Source organism: Medicago sativa, chromosome 8 (assembly GCF_051527215.1).
Source record: "Medicago sativa cultivar Bolivia chromosome 8, Bolivia_mono, whole genome shotgun sequence".
NCBI lineage: Eukaryota > Viridiplantae > Streptophyta > Magnoliopsida > Fabales > Fabaceae > Medicago > Medicago sativa.
In genome coordinates this window covers 27374124-27392209 of record NC_140756.1, presented here as the reverse complement: position 1 = coordinate 27392209, position 18086 = coordinate 27374124, and the positions used below count along the sequence as shown (strand labels likewise).

Here is an 18086-nt window from a genome sequence, read left to right as displayed (position 1 = left end):
CATGAGTTTAATTTCTTCACTGTGGGATACTTTTCTTCACCTACTTCATGAAGATGGTGTTTGCATTGATAGTACTTCAAATGTAGTGTTTAAAGAAATTTTCTAAAATGTGTAAACTCGAAAAACTTCAATTACTTTTGATTTTAAATAACATTTGAATATTAAGTTCGAACTATACAATGAATTTTTGCTTTTCCTTACTACATTTGCATTGTATATGACCCGTGCGGTAGCACAGGTGGAAAGTCTAGTATTATCAAACAAATAACTACTCTTACAATTCACCACTATTATCTATCTGAATGATAGCATACATTGTGCATACAAGAAACAAATCTAAGATATATTGATGAGACATTTTGCCTAACCCTTATTTTTCTTTTGCATAGTCAGAGGGATTAATCGGTCCTCAACTAGCTACACCTTTGGAGAAATGCGTCTTGTTCTTGTTTCTGGAAGACCAATGAACAATTCAGTCTCCACATCTGAACTTGGACTACTTTGATCTGCAGAAGGTTCAGCTTCAGCTATATTCTCTCTCCGATCATTTGTTGCTTCCTGTGATGAATAGTTACCATACTGCACACAAATTTGGATTTCCATTCTATAGTTGAAAGATTTGTATATTTCATGTTTGATATCAAAAGTAAAGTTACAGCTAGCAAAAGTTGAAATAATAACAGAAATAGAGACGATAAAAAAATGAAAAAGGTTTCTAAACAACGAAATTAGAGACACATCTAGCCTTTTTACATTAATAAATTTCCGTCGTCATTTGAACTTTTTTCTAGAAGTTTCAAGATTTCTATGAATCTGGATGCTTTGAATGAGCAAATTTAGTGGGGAATAATTCCAGATAGAAAGTGAATTTACCTTCTCTGTGAGCATGGCATTTTCAGCAACTAGGGTTTTTTCCTGAATTGTATTCAAAATAATTGTCAGAATCTTTTTGATGTAATGCTAGCTGGGAACATTTTCAATGTGCATTACTTATGAAGCTTTTTTTATTTTCTTGGCATGTATCATGTAACTAAACAGTAAACACAGTTGTACAGTAGAGAAATGTTAACATTTCAAGTCACAATTGTATAGTCTGAATTTGACCACAAATCTTATAACAAATTGATAAATTGTGATGCAATTGATTTTGGGATTTGAATTATATGTACCAAGTGGCATTAATACTAATCAAATTTTGAATAAAGGTTCGAAACTGCAATCTGGTCGCAACATAATGGTTTTTTGTCGTCAAAGAAAGATGCAATCTCAATTGTGGCTGCATCTCTCACATTTGACTGTTATTCTCTGCAATATCAACTATCACAACCTTAATCGTGACTGCTATTTAAAACCCTAATAAAGTGATCCTAATTGATAACAAACATTTTTTGTTCAAAGAAGCAGATGCAAATGTTAACCATCCTGTTAAATATATAAACAACTTACCTTTTCCATTAGCTGCTCAATTTGTTCCCTGAAAACCTGAGTCTGAATAATAGAAAGGTCAGATTTAATATTATCCGTAAAATTTAAAATTATATAGGCTTGTTGATTTATCATGCTAACCTTTCTTGCTCGAATTTTGCTTATACTTCTCTCTAACTGTTGTTCAATCTTTTGTAGTTCATCAATGGAACAAGACCCTAGACCTTCTCCTAAGAGTTTCCTGAGGGAATGAAATTACAAATGCAATATAATCTGTTCATTATAAGTAAGGAAAGTTAAACATTAAATGTAAAGAAATTTGTTAACATGAATAGAAATTCAAAATATTTAACCGTTTTGAAGTCTCAAGAAGGTCAATCTTTTTCATCATGTTTTCTGCTTCTTCCTTCAATTGCTGTAATATATAAAGCAATTTCATTCAAATTTTGAAGTCTCTTAAGTTGAAATGCCGTGTCTAAATAAGTAAGCATACTAATTGAACTCCAAATTACACAGGAAATGTTTCAAATATGAGGGCATGTATTTCAGGCATTGATTATTAGGGTTATTTATCTTTTTCTTTTATGCAAATCTTACTTTGGTGTATTTAAACATGGTCTCTCTTTTCTCCTTTTTTTTTACAAAAAAAAAATCTTACTTCCACCATTTTCATAGAAATCTTTGGAAAAAAAAATATCTAAAATAGATTAATTAGAGTGACAATTTAATAATTATAAATGAAAATAAGAAATTACAAACACAAACTATTTTATGTCATTATAAGGGTAAAGCAAATCCTTTCATGTAATTGGATCCTCTACAATTGCAGTATGGTGTTGCATCTGTAGAGATTATTAAATAATTTTTCTTTCCAAATTGGGAAGTTTCTGCAGTTGCAGCATCATACTGCACTTGTATAGGTTCAAATCCCTCCCTAACAAATGAGTTGATCAGAGAGCTTCCACTTCCACAGGTTTTTTGCATTTTTTTTTGGTGTACAATCTTTTGCATCTTTATTTATTAATAGCAAATTAATATATATAAGTAAAAGGAGTCAAGACAGAGATAAATGAGTATCATCACTACCATAAAACAAAAAACTGAAAAACCCCTACACACCTGTGAAATACCAAAAAGGCGATAAATGTGCAGAAAACAACCAAACAACACCTAAACCAACAACACCAAAGAAGAAACCGCCCAACACTAAGGCTAGCCTGGAAACCTGCCAACAAAGAGCTCAGACACAATGGGAGATTGACCAAGCTTACTACCCCAAGAGTGTGGCCCAACCATCAAAGATACTGACCCAAGACCCCGCTTAAATGCACCGATGCAAGACCCTTACTCAAGAACCTACCGGTCCCAACAGAGGATCGGTTCCACCTGCCAGTCATAATGGAAACAAGAGCGACCAGAGTCCTCTCAAAAACCCAGTATCCAGAGGTGAACTGGATTTTTGCAATCAGTTACTCAGCATCAAATGACCTGTTAGAAGCGACCCCACAGGTAACAAATAGGTGACTAACCGATTTTGGCTCCTCCCCACAAAAAGTGCATAACGAAGCAGCCCGATTGATCAAAACCCGACACTGAAGCAGGTTCACTCTAGTCGGGATCCTATCAAGAATGAATTGCCATGAGAAAACTTGAACCTTGGATGGATCCCGATATTCCAGAGTAGAGAAAGAATATTGGAAAGGTCTGCAAGTCTTTTGAATCTTTTTATTCTTGCAAATGTTACAAATATATAGTATAGGAACTAGTAGTGGATTATTTAGTAATGTGGGACAAGAGGAGACACGTTAGTAATTAACTTATCATTTCATCTCAAAGGTGTGAATACAATTGCATATGTTTCTATAAGTAGAATCGAGGTGTTGGTTAGCTCAATCAGTTTAAGCTTAAGGTTAAGAAGTTAAAGGTCCTATGTTCGAATCCGGACGAATGAGTAAATATTAATATAACAATTAATTAATAACAATTATCATTAAAAAAAACCTAGAAGTAGAATACAATTTCATTTCAATATTATGGCTCTGTTTGGTAAAAATAGCGGATAGCTGATAAGCTAGCTGATAGCTTATTGCTGATGGCTAATGACTGATAGCTTATAGCTGATGATTGATGACTGATAGCTTATAAGCTAACTGAAGTGTTTGGTAAAACTAGCTGTTCAACTAGCTGATAAATGTAAAATGACATAAAGGACATTCTTAATTTATAATAAAATTATATCAAATAATATTTAAGTATTTGTAATTTCGTAATCTAAATTTTCTTTAAAAAATACTTTAAAATAATGAAAGGTATAATTTCATTAAAATGTAACACAATTGATGGTATATTTTTCTAAATTTTCTTTAAAAAAAACTTTAAAATAATGAAAGGTATAATTTCATTAAAATGTAACACAATTGATGGTATATTTTTTAAAGAACAATCAAAGAATAAAGAACATGTCCGTGAGCTTAAAAAAAATAATAAAGAACATAACACTAAGGTATATTTTCATAAAAAAAAAAAAAAAAAAAAAAAAAAAAAAACTGAAGGTATATGTTGCGTTGCGTCAATTTTTTTTTAAGGCATATTGTATAAAAAAAATAACAACGAAAGCCATAGACTAAAAAAATAACACTAATAGTATATTGTTCCTTAAAAAAAACTATTAGTATATTGCTCTGTAAAAAAACAGAGAATTACAAAGAAAGCTGTTTGGTGTATTTATTAACAAGGGCTAGTAAAGTAATATTTTCTAAAAAAAAAATAGACAGTGGTATTTATTATGGAGCTGTATTATAATAAAATTGTAGTAGGTAAAAATGGAATTTAGATGAAATAATAAGGGTAAAAGTGGAAGAAAAAGTGAGAAGCTATAAGCTCGAATGCTACTCGGAATAACTTCTGAAAAATAGCTTATAAGCTCGTGAAATAAGCTATAAGCTCATGGTGAAAAAGTGTTACCAAACAGAGCTTTTTTTGTCAAACGAGCTTATAAGCTATAAGCTATAAGCTAATTTAGGTGTCTTACCAAACAGTGCCTATGTGTCTATTTATAGGTGCTAGAACATGTTCCCTAGAAGGTGAATAATCTATACTTTTGTTTGTCTTTTCTACGTTATATGATTATAGATATTTCTAGATTACAACTTAACCTAGACAATAATAGAATAATCTAGAAATATTTAAGAGAAACACATACTTTTTAGCATCTAAAAAAAAATCAAACATTTAAAAAAGTAGTATTTAATTTCTGGATGATGAATAGGAAGACATCAAATTTCTTTTGAGAGGAGGAAGACTACAATAATAAGAGGTATATGTATTAAACCTGAGTATTATCAACTGATTCAGATTGTGTTGGAGTGCTATTAATCCTGGTATGATTGCGGTATCGTTCAATCGTTTCTGGAATGCTGTAACATTAAAGCCAATGTGACTATTAATTCAGAGTCCAAGTATTAAGAAAATATATACGTACTTGCTAAATAGTTTAAAAAAATGAGAAAACACACAAGGGTACATGTGAAAAAATGAAAATGGGACTTAGTTAAACATATATTTTTGTAGTAAAAATGAAATATCAATAGGATAAGTAAAATGAAGAGAAAATAGATAAGACAGATATTTTTCTGTAATTTAGAAAAGAAATATTAATGCCCTAATTTTATTTTATTTTTCGAGAGATTATATTATAGAGTAAGGTATTCGTTTTTCAATTTGCATCTAAAGGATACTATAATACTATCTACTATAATTAGGGTTTTTCTATCCGTATTATTATACAATCAGTTATTAAATTAGTAATTCTGTCAAGAATTGTGAGTCTGGTAGGAAAGTGGATATAAAGTTATTGTTAGAAAATTAGAAGTCTTTGGTGTAAATTTCTGGAAGAAAAATAAGGTGATGATATTTGTAACAGTCCAGATTTTTTTAATTGAGAAATTTAATTTTTTTTTTTTTTTTTTGTGGAAAGAAATGTGCCTTATCTATTGGGAGGTGTAAGGGCTTGGAGGCTTATTGAATAAAGGAAATGTGCCCTTAGTGTCATTTTGGAAGGGTGTTTAAATTGGCTACTCTTCATTGAAAGATTTCTTTCCTCGACTGCATATGAATATTTGTGATAATAAAGACTGTTTTGATTGCAGAAGCAAGAAAAAGGTTGGATGACTTTTAGGTTTGCCTGTTTGTTTGGAGGAGGAAGCTTTTGGTGTAGAAAGAAAATAGTTTGGTTGAACTAAATAATTTATGCAATTTTTGTCTTAATCACTATGAGGATATATAGCTTTGTTTTAAAAAGGTAAAAAATTATTTACAACTGGACTTGAAGGAAATGGTTGTTAACGTGTTGTCCAAGAGTTTAGCTTTTAGGTCACAACTTTTATATGATCCGAAAGATGATTTCGCGCCTCTTTTTGGAGTTAAAATGTGAGTTGTCAATTTTACGTCAATTATGAATGAGTTAAATGAATGATATATAAGAGAGATGAATCTTAAATTCAATGTCCTAAGGTTTTGGCGGAGATGTGATTTTAAGTCCTCTTGGTGTTCCTGATCATTTGTCTCTTATTGCTCCTGCTCCTCCATATTTTCCAACAAGAAGTATTAGAGTCTAGTTTGACTTGATGAAGGAGAAAGACTGGATCCATATGTAATGGATCAAAGTAAAGTGATGTGGGAGACTCACTTGAGACAGATCATTTAGTACAAGTGTGAGTAGTTACTCCCTCATCAAGCATGAATGCATTAAATGAATGATATATAAAAGATATGATTATTCATATACTCAATGTCTTTTCAATGTAGATATGGTCCAATCTCTCCATTGTCTTGATCGTTTAGTCTTTTGTTGCTTTGGCTCCTCCAAACAACCCTAAAACTTTTTGACATTGCAATTTTTCTTTCGGGATTTTATTTGGTTTGTTGCATTTGTTTTTTGACATTGCAATTTTTCTTTCGGGGTTTTATTTGGTTTGTTGCATTTGTTGGGTGTTTTTATATCCATTTATGTCTTCTATATTAGAAGTTTTATTCCCTTGTTTATGGGTCTAAGTAGAACATTTGTGGGTAATGATTAATGTCATTGTTTGGTCTATTTGGGAGTGTTTACTTCATTGTAAAGCATAAATATTTTTAAATGGATAAATATTATTTATAAATTTTTAAGACTGAATTATGGTTGGTCTAAAAATATATAAATAAATAAATAAATAAATAAAAAAGAAGGATACTGGGATAATGACTTTTGAATAAATTTACTTTATAAAACCAATTAAAACTTATTGAAATAAAAAATAGAAAAAAATAATAAACTCACATCGACAGAGACTAGTTGACATTTTAAGAGAAATTTGGACTAATTTTGTACCACAAAAGGTCTAAATATTCTCGTGACAATTAATTCTTGGAAGGCTTTCTATTCTCGAAAACATAACTAGAAGGGGAGTGTTAACGGATGGAGCAAGTTTGAATTGTGAGTTTTGTTCGGACCAACTTGAGGTAGATGACCATTAGTTTTGTAGATGTAGTTTTTGTCGGAAGGGTTTGGTATTCGATTTTCAAGTGGATTAGAAAGGGAATGATTCTACCCAGAAATGTGGTCTCTCTTTTTGACTATTTTTCAACCTTCTCTCGAACTAAAAAACATCATAAAAGGTTACCTCTTATTTGGCGTGCTACAAAAGTTAACTTGTTTACTAAAGCGAAAATTCACATAAAAGTTAACTTGTTTTTGTGATCTATATTCGTAACTTGTGAAAGTAAAAGTTAACTCAAGAGTTTGACAACCTACAACAAATTGATATGTTGATTAAATGAGTAGAAATGCACTAAAGTTAGAACACATAATGGTGTGCAAGATAATAGAATTTATTTTGTACAATCAATGGATGGTCGATTATTATTAAAAAAAATTAGGGCACTAAAGTTAGAACACATAATTTTTTTTAGGGCCGATTATATCTACAGTATATATTTCCGTATGAATTCTTACATGTAAAGTATATTCCAAAGATCAACTAATGCATTAGGAATTCTTACATGTATAATTGAGTTCATTCTTTGGTTGTTCCTTTCTCCTCTCTCTATTTTGGCATTTGGGGTTTTTTAGTTTTTTGTGGCTTGTCAATTGTCATCTTGTGTTTGGTTTGAAATTTAACATTATCGAATTAGTTTGGCATTCTTCATTGTATGATTGTTTGACATTCTCCAAAAGATATATCTTTGAAGTTGATATACATGTCATGTGTTATATTTTTCTTTTAAAGGGTATATTTGTAACAAGCTTAAATTGATCAATTCTAAACTCCACTTGAACCTTGCTCCCTGATTATACATGTCATGTGTTATATTTTTCTTTTAAAGGGTATATTTAACAAGCTTAAATTGATCAATTCTAAACTCCACTTGAACCTTGCTCTCTCCATCCTTGAACTACTCTTCAAGACAAAACTGATCAAGTCCAAGCCTCGTTTGAACCTTGATCTAGACATCGACCTCCACTTGCATCAAACCACATTTGATATAGTCCCACAAGTATCTAAGTTTGATCATTCTTCTTGTATCCAATTATACTATGTAGTCCTACAAGCTTTCATATTTAGCTCTTCAGCCCTCGCAATGCCTTTTCCCATCTCGAATTAATATTTTGTGCCTAACTACCTTAGGAAATTGTCAAAATCAGGATCCCACTAAAGATCGTTGGGGTATAGAAAAAGTGTAAATCGTAGAATCATAACAAAGATTGTAAGATTCCACGTAATAGACAAGATCCCACATAGTAGACAAGATTATACAAAAAACTAAGAAAATTAACCTTTCATCAGAAAAGAAAACTTCCATTAATCATAATTCTCATTATCTTCAACATCTTCTAAAAACGTTCATACAAAACAAAGCATCATCTTAAAACATGGGGGTGCAGACGAGGAAACACCAACAAAACGGATAGATGAAGACACATTTTCGTTGGGAAAAAACATGAGAAATATGAGAAATTGTTGGACTGTTTTTCTTTGTTTTTGGAATTGCTATGTATGAACATGAGATATGATATGAGAAGGGGAGAGGATGTGATAGGAATTTATAGATGAATGAAAGCAGAAATAGAATTGATTCATCAAAGAATATGAGAAAAATTCTCAATTTCCTAACCTAATGATTCGATTAAACACCAAGAAGTCCCAAAAATGAAATTAATGATTGAATCTAGCCTTTAGAGTGGAAAACGGGTCGATTTCTGGCAGAATGAGCTAGTTTCGTGGTCAAAAGTTGAGGGTCGAAATCGGGTCGAGCCAAAACCGTGTCAGCTATCAGATTGTAACCGGCCAAACCGGGTCTTCTCCGATCTCGGACCAGCTCCAAATCGGTGGAGGCATCATGACTCGCAAGATCATACGATCTTGGGATCTAGATCGCGATCCTGACAACCATGATTGGGACCTCTATTGCAATTTTGATGCAAGTTCATACTCTTATTTTATGTAAAAAATAGCCTTGGGAGATTATTGTTTGTGACCTTGATCATGTCATGCTAAAAAAAATTGTTATCACACTATTAATTATTTAATGTGGAACACGACAAAATTAATAGAGATATTTCCATTTTTTTTAAACCCTGCATCATAAATGTTATAGGAAAAGAAAAAAGTACTAGAGTACGAACTAAAACAAAAATATCCTTAAAAAAAAAAAAAAAAACCTAAACCCAAGTATAAATATTTACGGTATTGATCAAATATTCACAAGATATTGTAGGAGGAATCAAGTATTCGTTATGTAGTGCAGGTAATTATAAATAACTAAATTAATAATTCATATATAAGGATAGTACCTCACTTAATTAACTGTGTATGATCTCTCACTTCATCTTAATATACTGTATGTCAGTACTTGTTACATATGATACCGCAACTACATGTGATGTACTGTGCTAGTTCAACTTAATGTTATGGTGGAGGTACTAGGATACTATTTAATTTCATGTAGTTAAAATTATCTCTATTTCATGGTTTTTGTGATTTTATTTATTTATTTATTTATTTATTTATGTGTTTGATGTTGTTATGTTTTTATTTTGGTCTTGGATTGTGTTAAAAATAGTAACTTTTTGTACTTTTTTTAAATGGTTTTGTTGAGTTTATGTGTTAGGACTTTGATTGTCTTGGCTTAAGAAATTTATTATGATTTCAATATCATGGGTTGGAGAGCTGAGAAACAACAAATAAGATTTAAGAAATCTAGAGTTAGAACCCTCAAAACTAACATAAACACTAGTCACGAGAAATACGATCCATTTTAACACCCACTTTTTTTATTGATTATATGTTTGTCTTACATTTTGAAAATAAGTCTCACATAACGTGGTAAGATCTACATTAATTTTACATGCGGTGAGTTTGAAAAAATAATGTTCTTAACACTCATTAAGTCAAGAGTTACAACGTTATAATCCTTTTCATTATATCTACTATGTTTCATAAGAGGAGTACTAAAATACACTGAAAAACACAGAAGTTTGCAAGAAATATATGAGATCAATTAAAAATTAAGGCTAACTTTACTTTGTGAAAACGTTATTTATTTTTATTTTCTTAACATTTAATCTAAAGTGAGTCGTTGTGATGGTGTGAAGATATGTTAGTAAGGTATGTATTTTAGAAAATAATGACAATAGTTCTTTAGCATTTTCATTGTTTCAGAAAATAGAATTATTGCTTACTAGAAGTCCTATTTTCATTCTCTCACTTCTAAAAAATAAAAATAGATAGAAATTTTTTTCTCTAGAGTAAACAAACTCTAAGGGTGTGTTTGGATTGAGGGTTTATGAGTGGAAGGGAGGGGAGGGTTCATTTTTCATTTTTAAATTACGGACACTATGAAATGTCTTTTAAAAAGTTAACACATTAACATGATAAACGATAATATAATATTTCAATCACACTTAATTTATTTTAGAAAATCATGCTATATAGTCCGTAGTTTAAAAAAGAAAATTAAACCCTCCCCTCCCTTCCCCTCCTAAACCCTCAATCCAAACACACCCTAAAGAAACCCTCGATGAATAAATTATTACCAGATGCAAGTAATTTTCAGAAGTAAACACGATTTGTGAACAAAGAAATTAATTAATTAATTAATTAATCAGAAACAAGTACATACCTAGAGCTAGCAAATTCATAAAGCCTCCCTCTTGGTGAGAAAACAATAAGAGCAACCTCAGCATCACACAACACTGATAACTCAAAGGCCTTCTTCAACAAACCATTTCTCCTCTTTGAGAATGTTACTTGTCTACTTGTTGCGTTCTCTATACGCTTCATTTGTGTCTTTCCTCTCACCATTTTTTTTCTTTTCTTTGCTGAAATCATAAAAACAAGAACAACATAAATTAGGTATACAAATTCTTATAGCATAAAATTTTAAAAATAAAAATAAAAATATTGAAGCCTATTTCAATTCGTAACAAAAAAAGTCCTCACCAAGAAGGAAAAACACAATTTAAACCTTGTAAGGAAAAGGGATGAAAATATTAGCCTTTAAGATCTAGAAAGTTATGGAAAAATGGAAAAAAAAATATTGCAAGAGATTAGAATTAGAATTACTTACCACCCAATAAAACCAAAGGAACAAAAATTCTTAGAAGGGTGTTTGAAATATGAAGGATGAAAGAAACAAGGAAATGGGAAGTTAATGAAAAAATTCTTAAAAGTATTTGATGACTAAATTAAATGGTGTAAAATAGCTTCCTAGAAAAAAGGGTCTAAACACCTATAAAGATTTAAGAGCTTTTCTGATTAATTGATATAGGTTGAACTTACCAGCAAGAAAAGCAATTTCAAAAGGAAACAGATTTGCACCAAATTGGCAAAATCAAAGAAAATATATGTATAAAGGGTTGTGCCTAGAACAGGAAAATAAGGAAGGGAAGGGTAAAAAATGAATAAGAGTTAAGGAATCAAAAGAAAGTAGAAACTAAGCACCCCCAAAAGTAGTGATCCATAATTGAGGTAAGTTCAAGGAAAAGGATTGGATTTGGATTTGACTCTCTTTTTTAGCAAAGAGAGAGAGCAATGACACAAACCTACCTTTCCTTATTAATCAACCTGACCCCATCTTGCTTCTACAGCTACCCCACCATATTAAGAAATAAATGATTGTTTCGTATTTAGAAAATTGAAACTCATAATTGCTTGTTTTGGTAAAATAGGCTCTACTTGCCCAAAAAGAGAAATTTCTAGATTAAAGTCAATAAATTTGAAAATGAAAGGAAAAGGAAAATATATTTTGTGGGAAGAAAGGACAGGTATTTGGTAGTAGTGTTATTAATAAATTAATCAAATGTTTATAAAATATATATGTATATCATGCATTGCGAACTCATCTCCCAATGCCAGGTTTCGACTTTCAATTGCTTGATAGTGAATTGTCATTTGCAGGGGCGGTTCCTTTCATATAGGAGGGGTAGCTTTGGCTACCAAAAAAAAATATATTCTTCGATCGGTATCTATTCATATTCGGCTACCCCAAATAATAAACATTGAGCTACCCCAAACAAATTCAGTTGTCGAAAATTTAGATAAATAAAAAAGTAAAAATATTACTACTTGATTGATAGATTTATTTATATTGGTTTGATACTTTCGGTCTCAATAACAGTTATAGACAATAGTCTTAAACAAATAAAATGGACAATGGGTTTATTGCAAATAAACTATTAGTTTACATTGGAAAATACATTATTAATCTATTTAATAAACACTCAATTATGGATAAAATTGGTTCTGAAATGCATTTTGTCTAAATTTTCTAATAGCCGTTGTCAATTTTTATCCTTTGTTATTGCTTTAATTTACATTTCAAATAAGTAAAAATTATTGTGATTTTTGTCATGTATAGATTAATATATTGTTTTTTGTTTAATTTTAGTCCTTAATTTTTTGTTATAGAAATTAAATCCAAGACTAAAATCATTTTTGTTGTGAAATTTTAAAAAAATCGAGGCAAAAATTGCATAAATTACCCGTAAGAACTAAACGTTAAAATTATAATCTATGAGACTAAAAACATACTTTATCTTTCAATTTAATATGTTGGTTTTAAATTTTTTTTTTTTTAAAGTTGGCCCCGGCATAAATTTTTTGCTAGCTTCGCCGCTGGTACTCATTTGTACTTTTACCAAAAATAGAATCTACTAATACTATACAATGCATCTGATTGGTATTTAAAATTGTATATAACTGCTATAGCTAAATTCTCTCACAACAATTCAAATGTGATTATATAAAGGATTTAAAGTACAAACCAATATTTTGGGTGTTTATTATATTGCAAGTGTCTGACACTTCAAGTATTTAAAATGTCAAATTTTTCTCATAAATTTCCTAAAGTTAGTTACAACGTTCTCCCGTCGAGTAATTCTAATAAAGGTGATGATGTGTTATGTAATACATCACCACCTCTAATAGAGATATTATACATAAGAGTATTTTGACCGACGTTAGATAATTTGAGGAGAAATTTGCTTTTTCATAAATTTAGGGTTTCATAAATTCCAATTTAAATATGTTCATACTAACTTGCTGTTTGTTGGTTATGTTTTAGAGAGTGTAATTGGATAGAGAACCAACATGGTTTGAAATATATGACAAACTTCATAGACCAAAAGGGAAGCCAGATGAGTGGTTTAATGAAACACAAGCTAAGATAGTTGTATGTATACACACTTTTTTTTTATCTTTCATAAATCTAAATTATATTACTAATAGTAACTCTTTTTTGCAGGAAATGTACCAAACTCAAATGTTTGAGAAACACTCTCAAAGTGGTGAGATTAGTAGTCAACAACCTACCGAAGAAATTGATAATGATATTTATACGGAAATTGTTGGAGGCATTAACAAGAAGGGGCGCATATTTGGATTAGGATCTCAAGCTGTTGTTGTCAAAGAATCTTTGAGACCATCGTCTTCAATTTCTACCGATGTAGCTTCTTCGGAAAAAGTTGCTGCTATGGAGGCTAAAATTGAAGCATTAACCTCTGAACTTGAAAAGAAAAATCTTGAACAAGAAACGCTAAAACAGAAGATGGAGCGCTTGGAGCAAATGATTGGGAATATTATGCCTAATATGAACACTTCAATTCAGCCTGAAGGAGAGGGTGATTATGGTAACAACGAGATAGATGAATTTTAGCATGGTTGCTTTTATTTTGGTATCTTTTGTTAGATCAAACATATCATGGTCTTTTATATTTTAGACAATTTTATGTTGGTAACTAGTAAGTGGATTGACGGTAAACTTATCTTGGTAACTACTAGGTGGATTGATGATAAACATTAGTTTGGTTACCTTTAATATTTTGATGTTATGTGGTGATATTTTGTTTTTATGAGTGTACTTTGTCCCTTCTCCTAACTTGGGTATCAAAATATATTCTTGAGAGTTAGAGTTAAATGTAGCAAACACAATGAATATTGTAAACATTGTTTTAGCCTTGAACAGTGGGAATATTGAGGCAAATATATATAAAAAAAATAAAAAACATTTTAGAGACGGAATTTTAGTTTGTCTCTGTTGAGACGGAATATTAATTAATAGAGACGGAAATTTTAACCTTTATAACAAAAGTTTAGAGACGGTATTTTCCGTCTCCACAGAGACGGATTCTTCTTAACTTTCTGAAAAGCTTGGGTGACGGATTCTATTTGTTAGAGACGGAATTACTCCGTCTCTGGTCAGAGACGGAAATTGAAAATATGTCGCTAAAGTGTTTAGAGACGATAAAAACAACGACAGACCTTGTTCCGTCTCTGATTCTGTCTCTGACACGTATAGAGACAGATTTTTTCCATTTTAGAGACGGATTTTACCCGTTTCTATTCCCAATTTTTCTAGTATTGAAGGAAACGATTAGAAATACCTTAGTTCGATAATACTTGGAACAATGATTGAACAAATTTTACTTACGTTCAATCAAATTGCTAATTAGGGCAGACGACACATAATCGCCCCTAGAGTAGCTAATAATGGCGGTTCTAAGACTATTTGCGGCAGCTGTGTCAACATGACTACTAATTGTAACCAGCTATATAAACAAAATTTGGTCAATAAAAATTAATATATTTGATTTTTAATTTATAACAAATACATCAATTTATGTTGATATATTCTTATTTATATTTTGGAACGGAGAAAGTATGTATCTACTTTCACTGGCATGGTTTCTTTGATCCAGCCACTACTCGTAGCGTATCTCATTTGAGTTTTACATAGTTAGTAAGAAAATGCTAACATGTGCCACTAAGACACAAACTTGTGTAAATTTATTGCTAAAAAGATTAAAAATTAATTCTTTACAATAAATATTTGCTATTGTAAAAACCTTAACATGTGCCCTCAGGACACATGTTAGCATGACCCTTTACTAAAACACCAAATTAATAGTTAGTGAAAAAATTAGATGATTGAAAAACAATAAATAAGGGTATGCTAGTAGAAGAAAAGGTCAAATAATTTGAGGAAAAAAAAAAGTAAAGATGACATCTGTTATAAAACGGTGTACACCCTCCGGTCACTATTATAAGCAAAAATTAACATTTTAGATTCATTCATTAAATGATGTATGTAGTCTATAATAAAGACTACATACATCATTTAATGAATGAACCTAGAATGTTGATTTTTGCTTATAATAGTGACCGGAGGGTGTATATTTTTACGAGGAAATGTTAAAGACGGCTTCTAAATAATTGTTAAAGAAATTAAAATAACAAATGTGTACCTATTTATTTAGACAAAAAATAATTCCACTACCAAAAAAAAAAAAAAGACAAAAAATAATTTATCTTTATTATTTAAAAGGGTCAGTTTTGTATCATTAAAAATGTTTGTTAACTTGCACCGAATTTACTAATTTAAACTCACTTCATTAAAAACGTTTTATAAACATTAAACAACCTAAAATAACACAACATTATAGGTTGGTTCATAAACAAAAACAAAGAAAAATATGCATACAGACATAAATATCCACCTTGCGGATTTCAACCCACTTTGATCAAAATTTTATAAAATTTTCCTTGATTTTATAGCGACTTCAAATAGTGAAAAATGGTTTTACCATCTAAATAAAATGGTGTACACATGTTAATTTACACTTTAATATTTTTATATGAGTGTAAATTAACAGTCTTATATATATATATATATATATATATATATATATATATATATATATATATACTAGCTTGGAAACCCGTGCCAAGCACAGGCTAGAATTACGACTATTTTTTTTTATTTTATACACAATATGTAAATAGAACGCATCGTTATCGTATTTTCGATTGCATATTATATACAAATATCAACGTTTATATAGTTATTTGGATTTTCGTATCGTTAAACAGGAATGATTTAACGGATGTAACGTCGAAACATTAGTATTTAATGATGAAATATTTTACACGGATGACTAAAATTAATCACGGAGACATGAGTTTTTTTTATGTTTTGCATATAATTGGGGGTGTTGGAGTCTCGAGACCTACCACTGCATATACAATTAATTGTCCCTACCCGATGAATTGTCTCTACCAGATGCCCTTATATACGGTTTCTTTCAAATTCCATGATTTATATAGCGGATACCCTTATATATACAAAGTTAATATCGTGCATACACTTGATTCATCTTATAAAATAAATATTCAATCAATGTAGCAAATAAGTATAACAAACAACGACTAAGACACCAACTATCTATCACATTTTTTAACTTAGCATATTATAAAATAACCCATCAACAAAAACACAACAGAAAAGGCTTAAAAAAGGGACTACAAAATTGTCCTCTGCATGCACATAGACATAGGCGCTCCAAAGAAGAAAAAAAAAACGGATATATAACATATTGATAAAAAATGAAGCAGAACATATAGTTGATGATATGGTCACTGAAAGAGTACGACTTACATTAGGAAAAAATGAGAAAGATCAGATGGATACTGACATTATAAATAAAATTAAACAGAGTATGAGAATATTGGAGTTGCTCTATCAGATAATAGAAAAACCGAAGTCTCAGTAAATAAACAACTTAATGTATCAGGCAATGTTAATTTCAGAGCCTAAGAGAAGGTATTGCACCTATTGCAATTGGTCAATGATATTTCAATACCATAAAAATTTCATTAACGTCAGCTTGTGTACATATGAATGATATCACGTCACTTGAGGCACAAAACCATTACCTGAAGGTACATGAGACCAAAAATATTGTTAAAAAGGGATCAAAAATATTACTCCATATAACATATTAGTCCCTATAACAAATTGATTACTCAGCCTGTTCTTTGCACAACAATAAATGTCATTGGATTTTATAAAATGAAATAAGAAGTGTGATCTCAATTGTTAGTTGCAGAATTGTAGTTTATCTACATGACCAATCCATTAATCTTTCTTTACGCAACTATTAGAATGGTTCCAAGTAGCAACAACCAATACATATCCAAATAAAAAAATATATATTACAACGAAGTTTAAAAGAGAAAAAAAAATACTCATACCCATCTGCGTCATCAGGAACGACCGGTTAAACATTCCGAAAAACTTCAAGTTACACAACAATAGTGGTCTCAGTACACACACAATTTTCTTCATCCAGTATAAGCATTTTCAATCCCTTTCTGGAAGTGATTCTCGACACAGCGACATACATTTGTCCATGAGTAAAAACCGGTTTAGAAAGATAGATTCCAACATGAGACAACGAATGACCCTGAATTTTATTTATTGTCATTGCAAAATACAAAGCCAATAAAGTCAGTTCAGGATCACTCGGAACTAAGTTCATTCTAGGAATAATTATATTTCACCAGCATTTTTTTCGGTAATAACAATTGCACCAATAAAGTTCTTCCCAAGATTGTCGACAATCAACCTAGTCTCATTGCACAATTCAATTACTTGGTCAATGTTCATCATCAACATAACTGGACATCCAACTTTAAATCTAAACTTGTGGTTGGAATACCGGAAAACATGATATTGTTTAAGAATTTGGTGGTAAACCATTCGCTTTGTACCTCACTATGCTCGTCTGATTTGCAAACCGAATCAGAACTGGTATATGTCTTTTCGTCTCATGGAACCAATGATAGAAGGAATTTGTTTACATTCTCAACTACGTCCAGTGTGGGAGCAAGTATCCCCCGCTCTTGGAAAAAATCCGAGATGTTCATGTTTTGCAAAAAATTCGGATATACAAAATCAACCAGAGAACACGATGAATCAGAAGAATCTTTTATCAGCAACTCATAAAAAATGGGTACATTAATTTATCCACTCTCGTTAGCGGATCCTATTCCATCTCCAATTGAAAGCATCCAATCGACAAACTTTCTTATCTCATCTTGCTCGGCACGAACGGTTGAAGCCCATAAATACATATTTGTTGTAAATGTGAGAACCTACAGTGACTCCAAAACTTTGATGAGTTGATGGATGAAGCAAGTATATCTTGTATGCATCCTTTTCTTATGACTGGCAAAAAAATTCTTAAACCACCACCTAAAACAACAGAAACACTCCCAAATGGTTTGTCTATATTATCGACACCATCATAAGACATTATATCGCGCATGGTTCGGTCAAACGCCTCA

General features: G+C 30.9%; 3 protein-coding genes across 12 annotated transcripts in view; 1 reads left to right on the top strand and 2 right to left on the bottom strand.

The window, feature by feature from the left end:
* Positions 1-11440, bottom strand: part of LOC146898043 (MADS-box protein SOC1-like) — a 51158-nt gene extending 39718 nt beyond the window's left edge. The window contains exon 1 of the mRNA XM_085734361.1: positions 11244-11440. The gene's annotated coding sequence lies outside the window, so the exon portion shown is untranslated. The remainder of the gene's footprint in view (positions 1-11243) is intronic.
* LOC146898042 (MADS-box protein SOC1-like) lies at positions 136-11684 on the bottom strand. Of its 10 annotated transcripts, none has more exons than XM_085734351.1 (10): positions 11244-11440; positions 11032-11060; positions 10905-10929; positions 10585-10783; positions 4757-4841; positions 1779-1840; positions 1567-1666; positions 1447-1488; positions 874-915; positions 136-579 (listed from the first exon to the last, which is right to left on the bottom strand). In XM_085734351.1, the coding sequence occupies exons 4-10, from the start codon at positions 10764-10766 to the stop codon at positions 418-420; spliced, it is 675 nt and encodes a 224-aa protein (XP_085590477.1). In that variant the 5' UTR covers positions 10767-10783; positions 10905-10929; positions 11032-11060; positions 11244-11440; the 3' UTR covers positions 136-417. The 10 variants fall into 10 exon arrangements, with proteins under 10 accessions (XP_085590477.1, XP_085590484.1, XP_085590476.1 ...); XM_085734358.1 differs by having other exon boundaries at positions 136-558; XM_085734350.1 differs by lacking the exon at positions 10905-10929.
* A 425-nt stretch (positions 11685-12109) lies between these two features.
* Positions 12110-13816, top strand: LOC146898041 (uncharacterized). Its single transcript, XM_085736502.1, has 3 exons — positions 12110-12120; positions 13044-13134; positions 13207-13816. The coding sequence occupies exons 1-3, from the start codon at positions 12110-12112 to the stop codon at positions 13615-13617; spliced, it is 513 nt and encodes a 170-aa protein (XP_085592628.1). The 3' UTR covers positions 13618-13816.
* The last annotated feature ends 4270 nt before the right edge of the window (positions 13817-18086 follow it).

Excerpts from the sequence above, each read along its gene's own strand:
- LOC146898041 (XM_085736502.1), top strand. Across the intron at positions 13,135-13,206 it reads AAACACAAGCTAAGATAGTT|GAAATGTACCAAACTCAAAT; the intron begins GTATGTATACAC and ends TCTTTTTTGCAG.
- LOC146898042 (XM_085734353.1), bottom strand. The coding sequence starts at position 10,766 with ATGGTGAGAGGAAAGACACAAATGAAGCGTATAGAGAACGCAACAAGT. Across the intron at positions 1,841-4,756 it reads AATCAGTTGATAATACTCAG|CAATTGAAGGAAGAAGCAGA; the intron begins GTTTAATACATA and ends TATATATTACAG. Across the intron at positions 916-1,446 it reads TTGAGCAGCTAATGGAAAAG|GAAAAAACCCTAGTTGCTGA; the intron begins GTAAGTTGTTTA and ends AATACAATTCAG.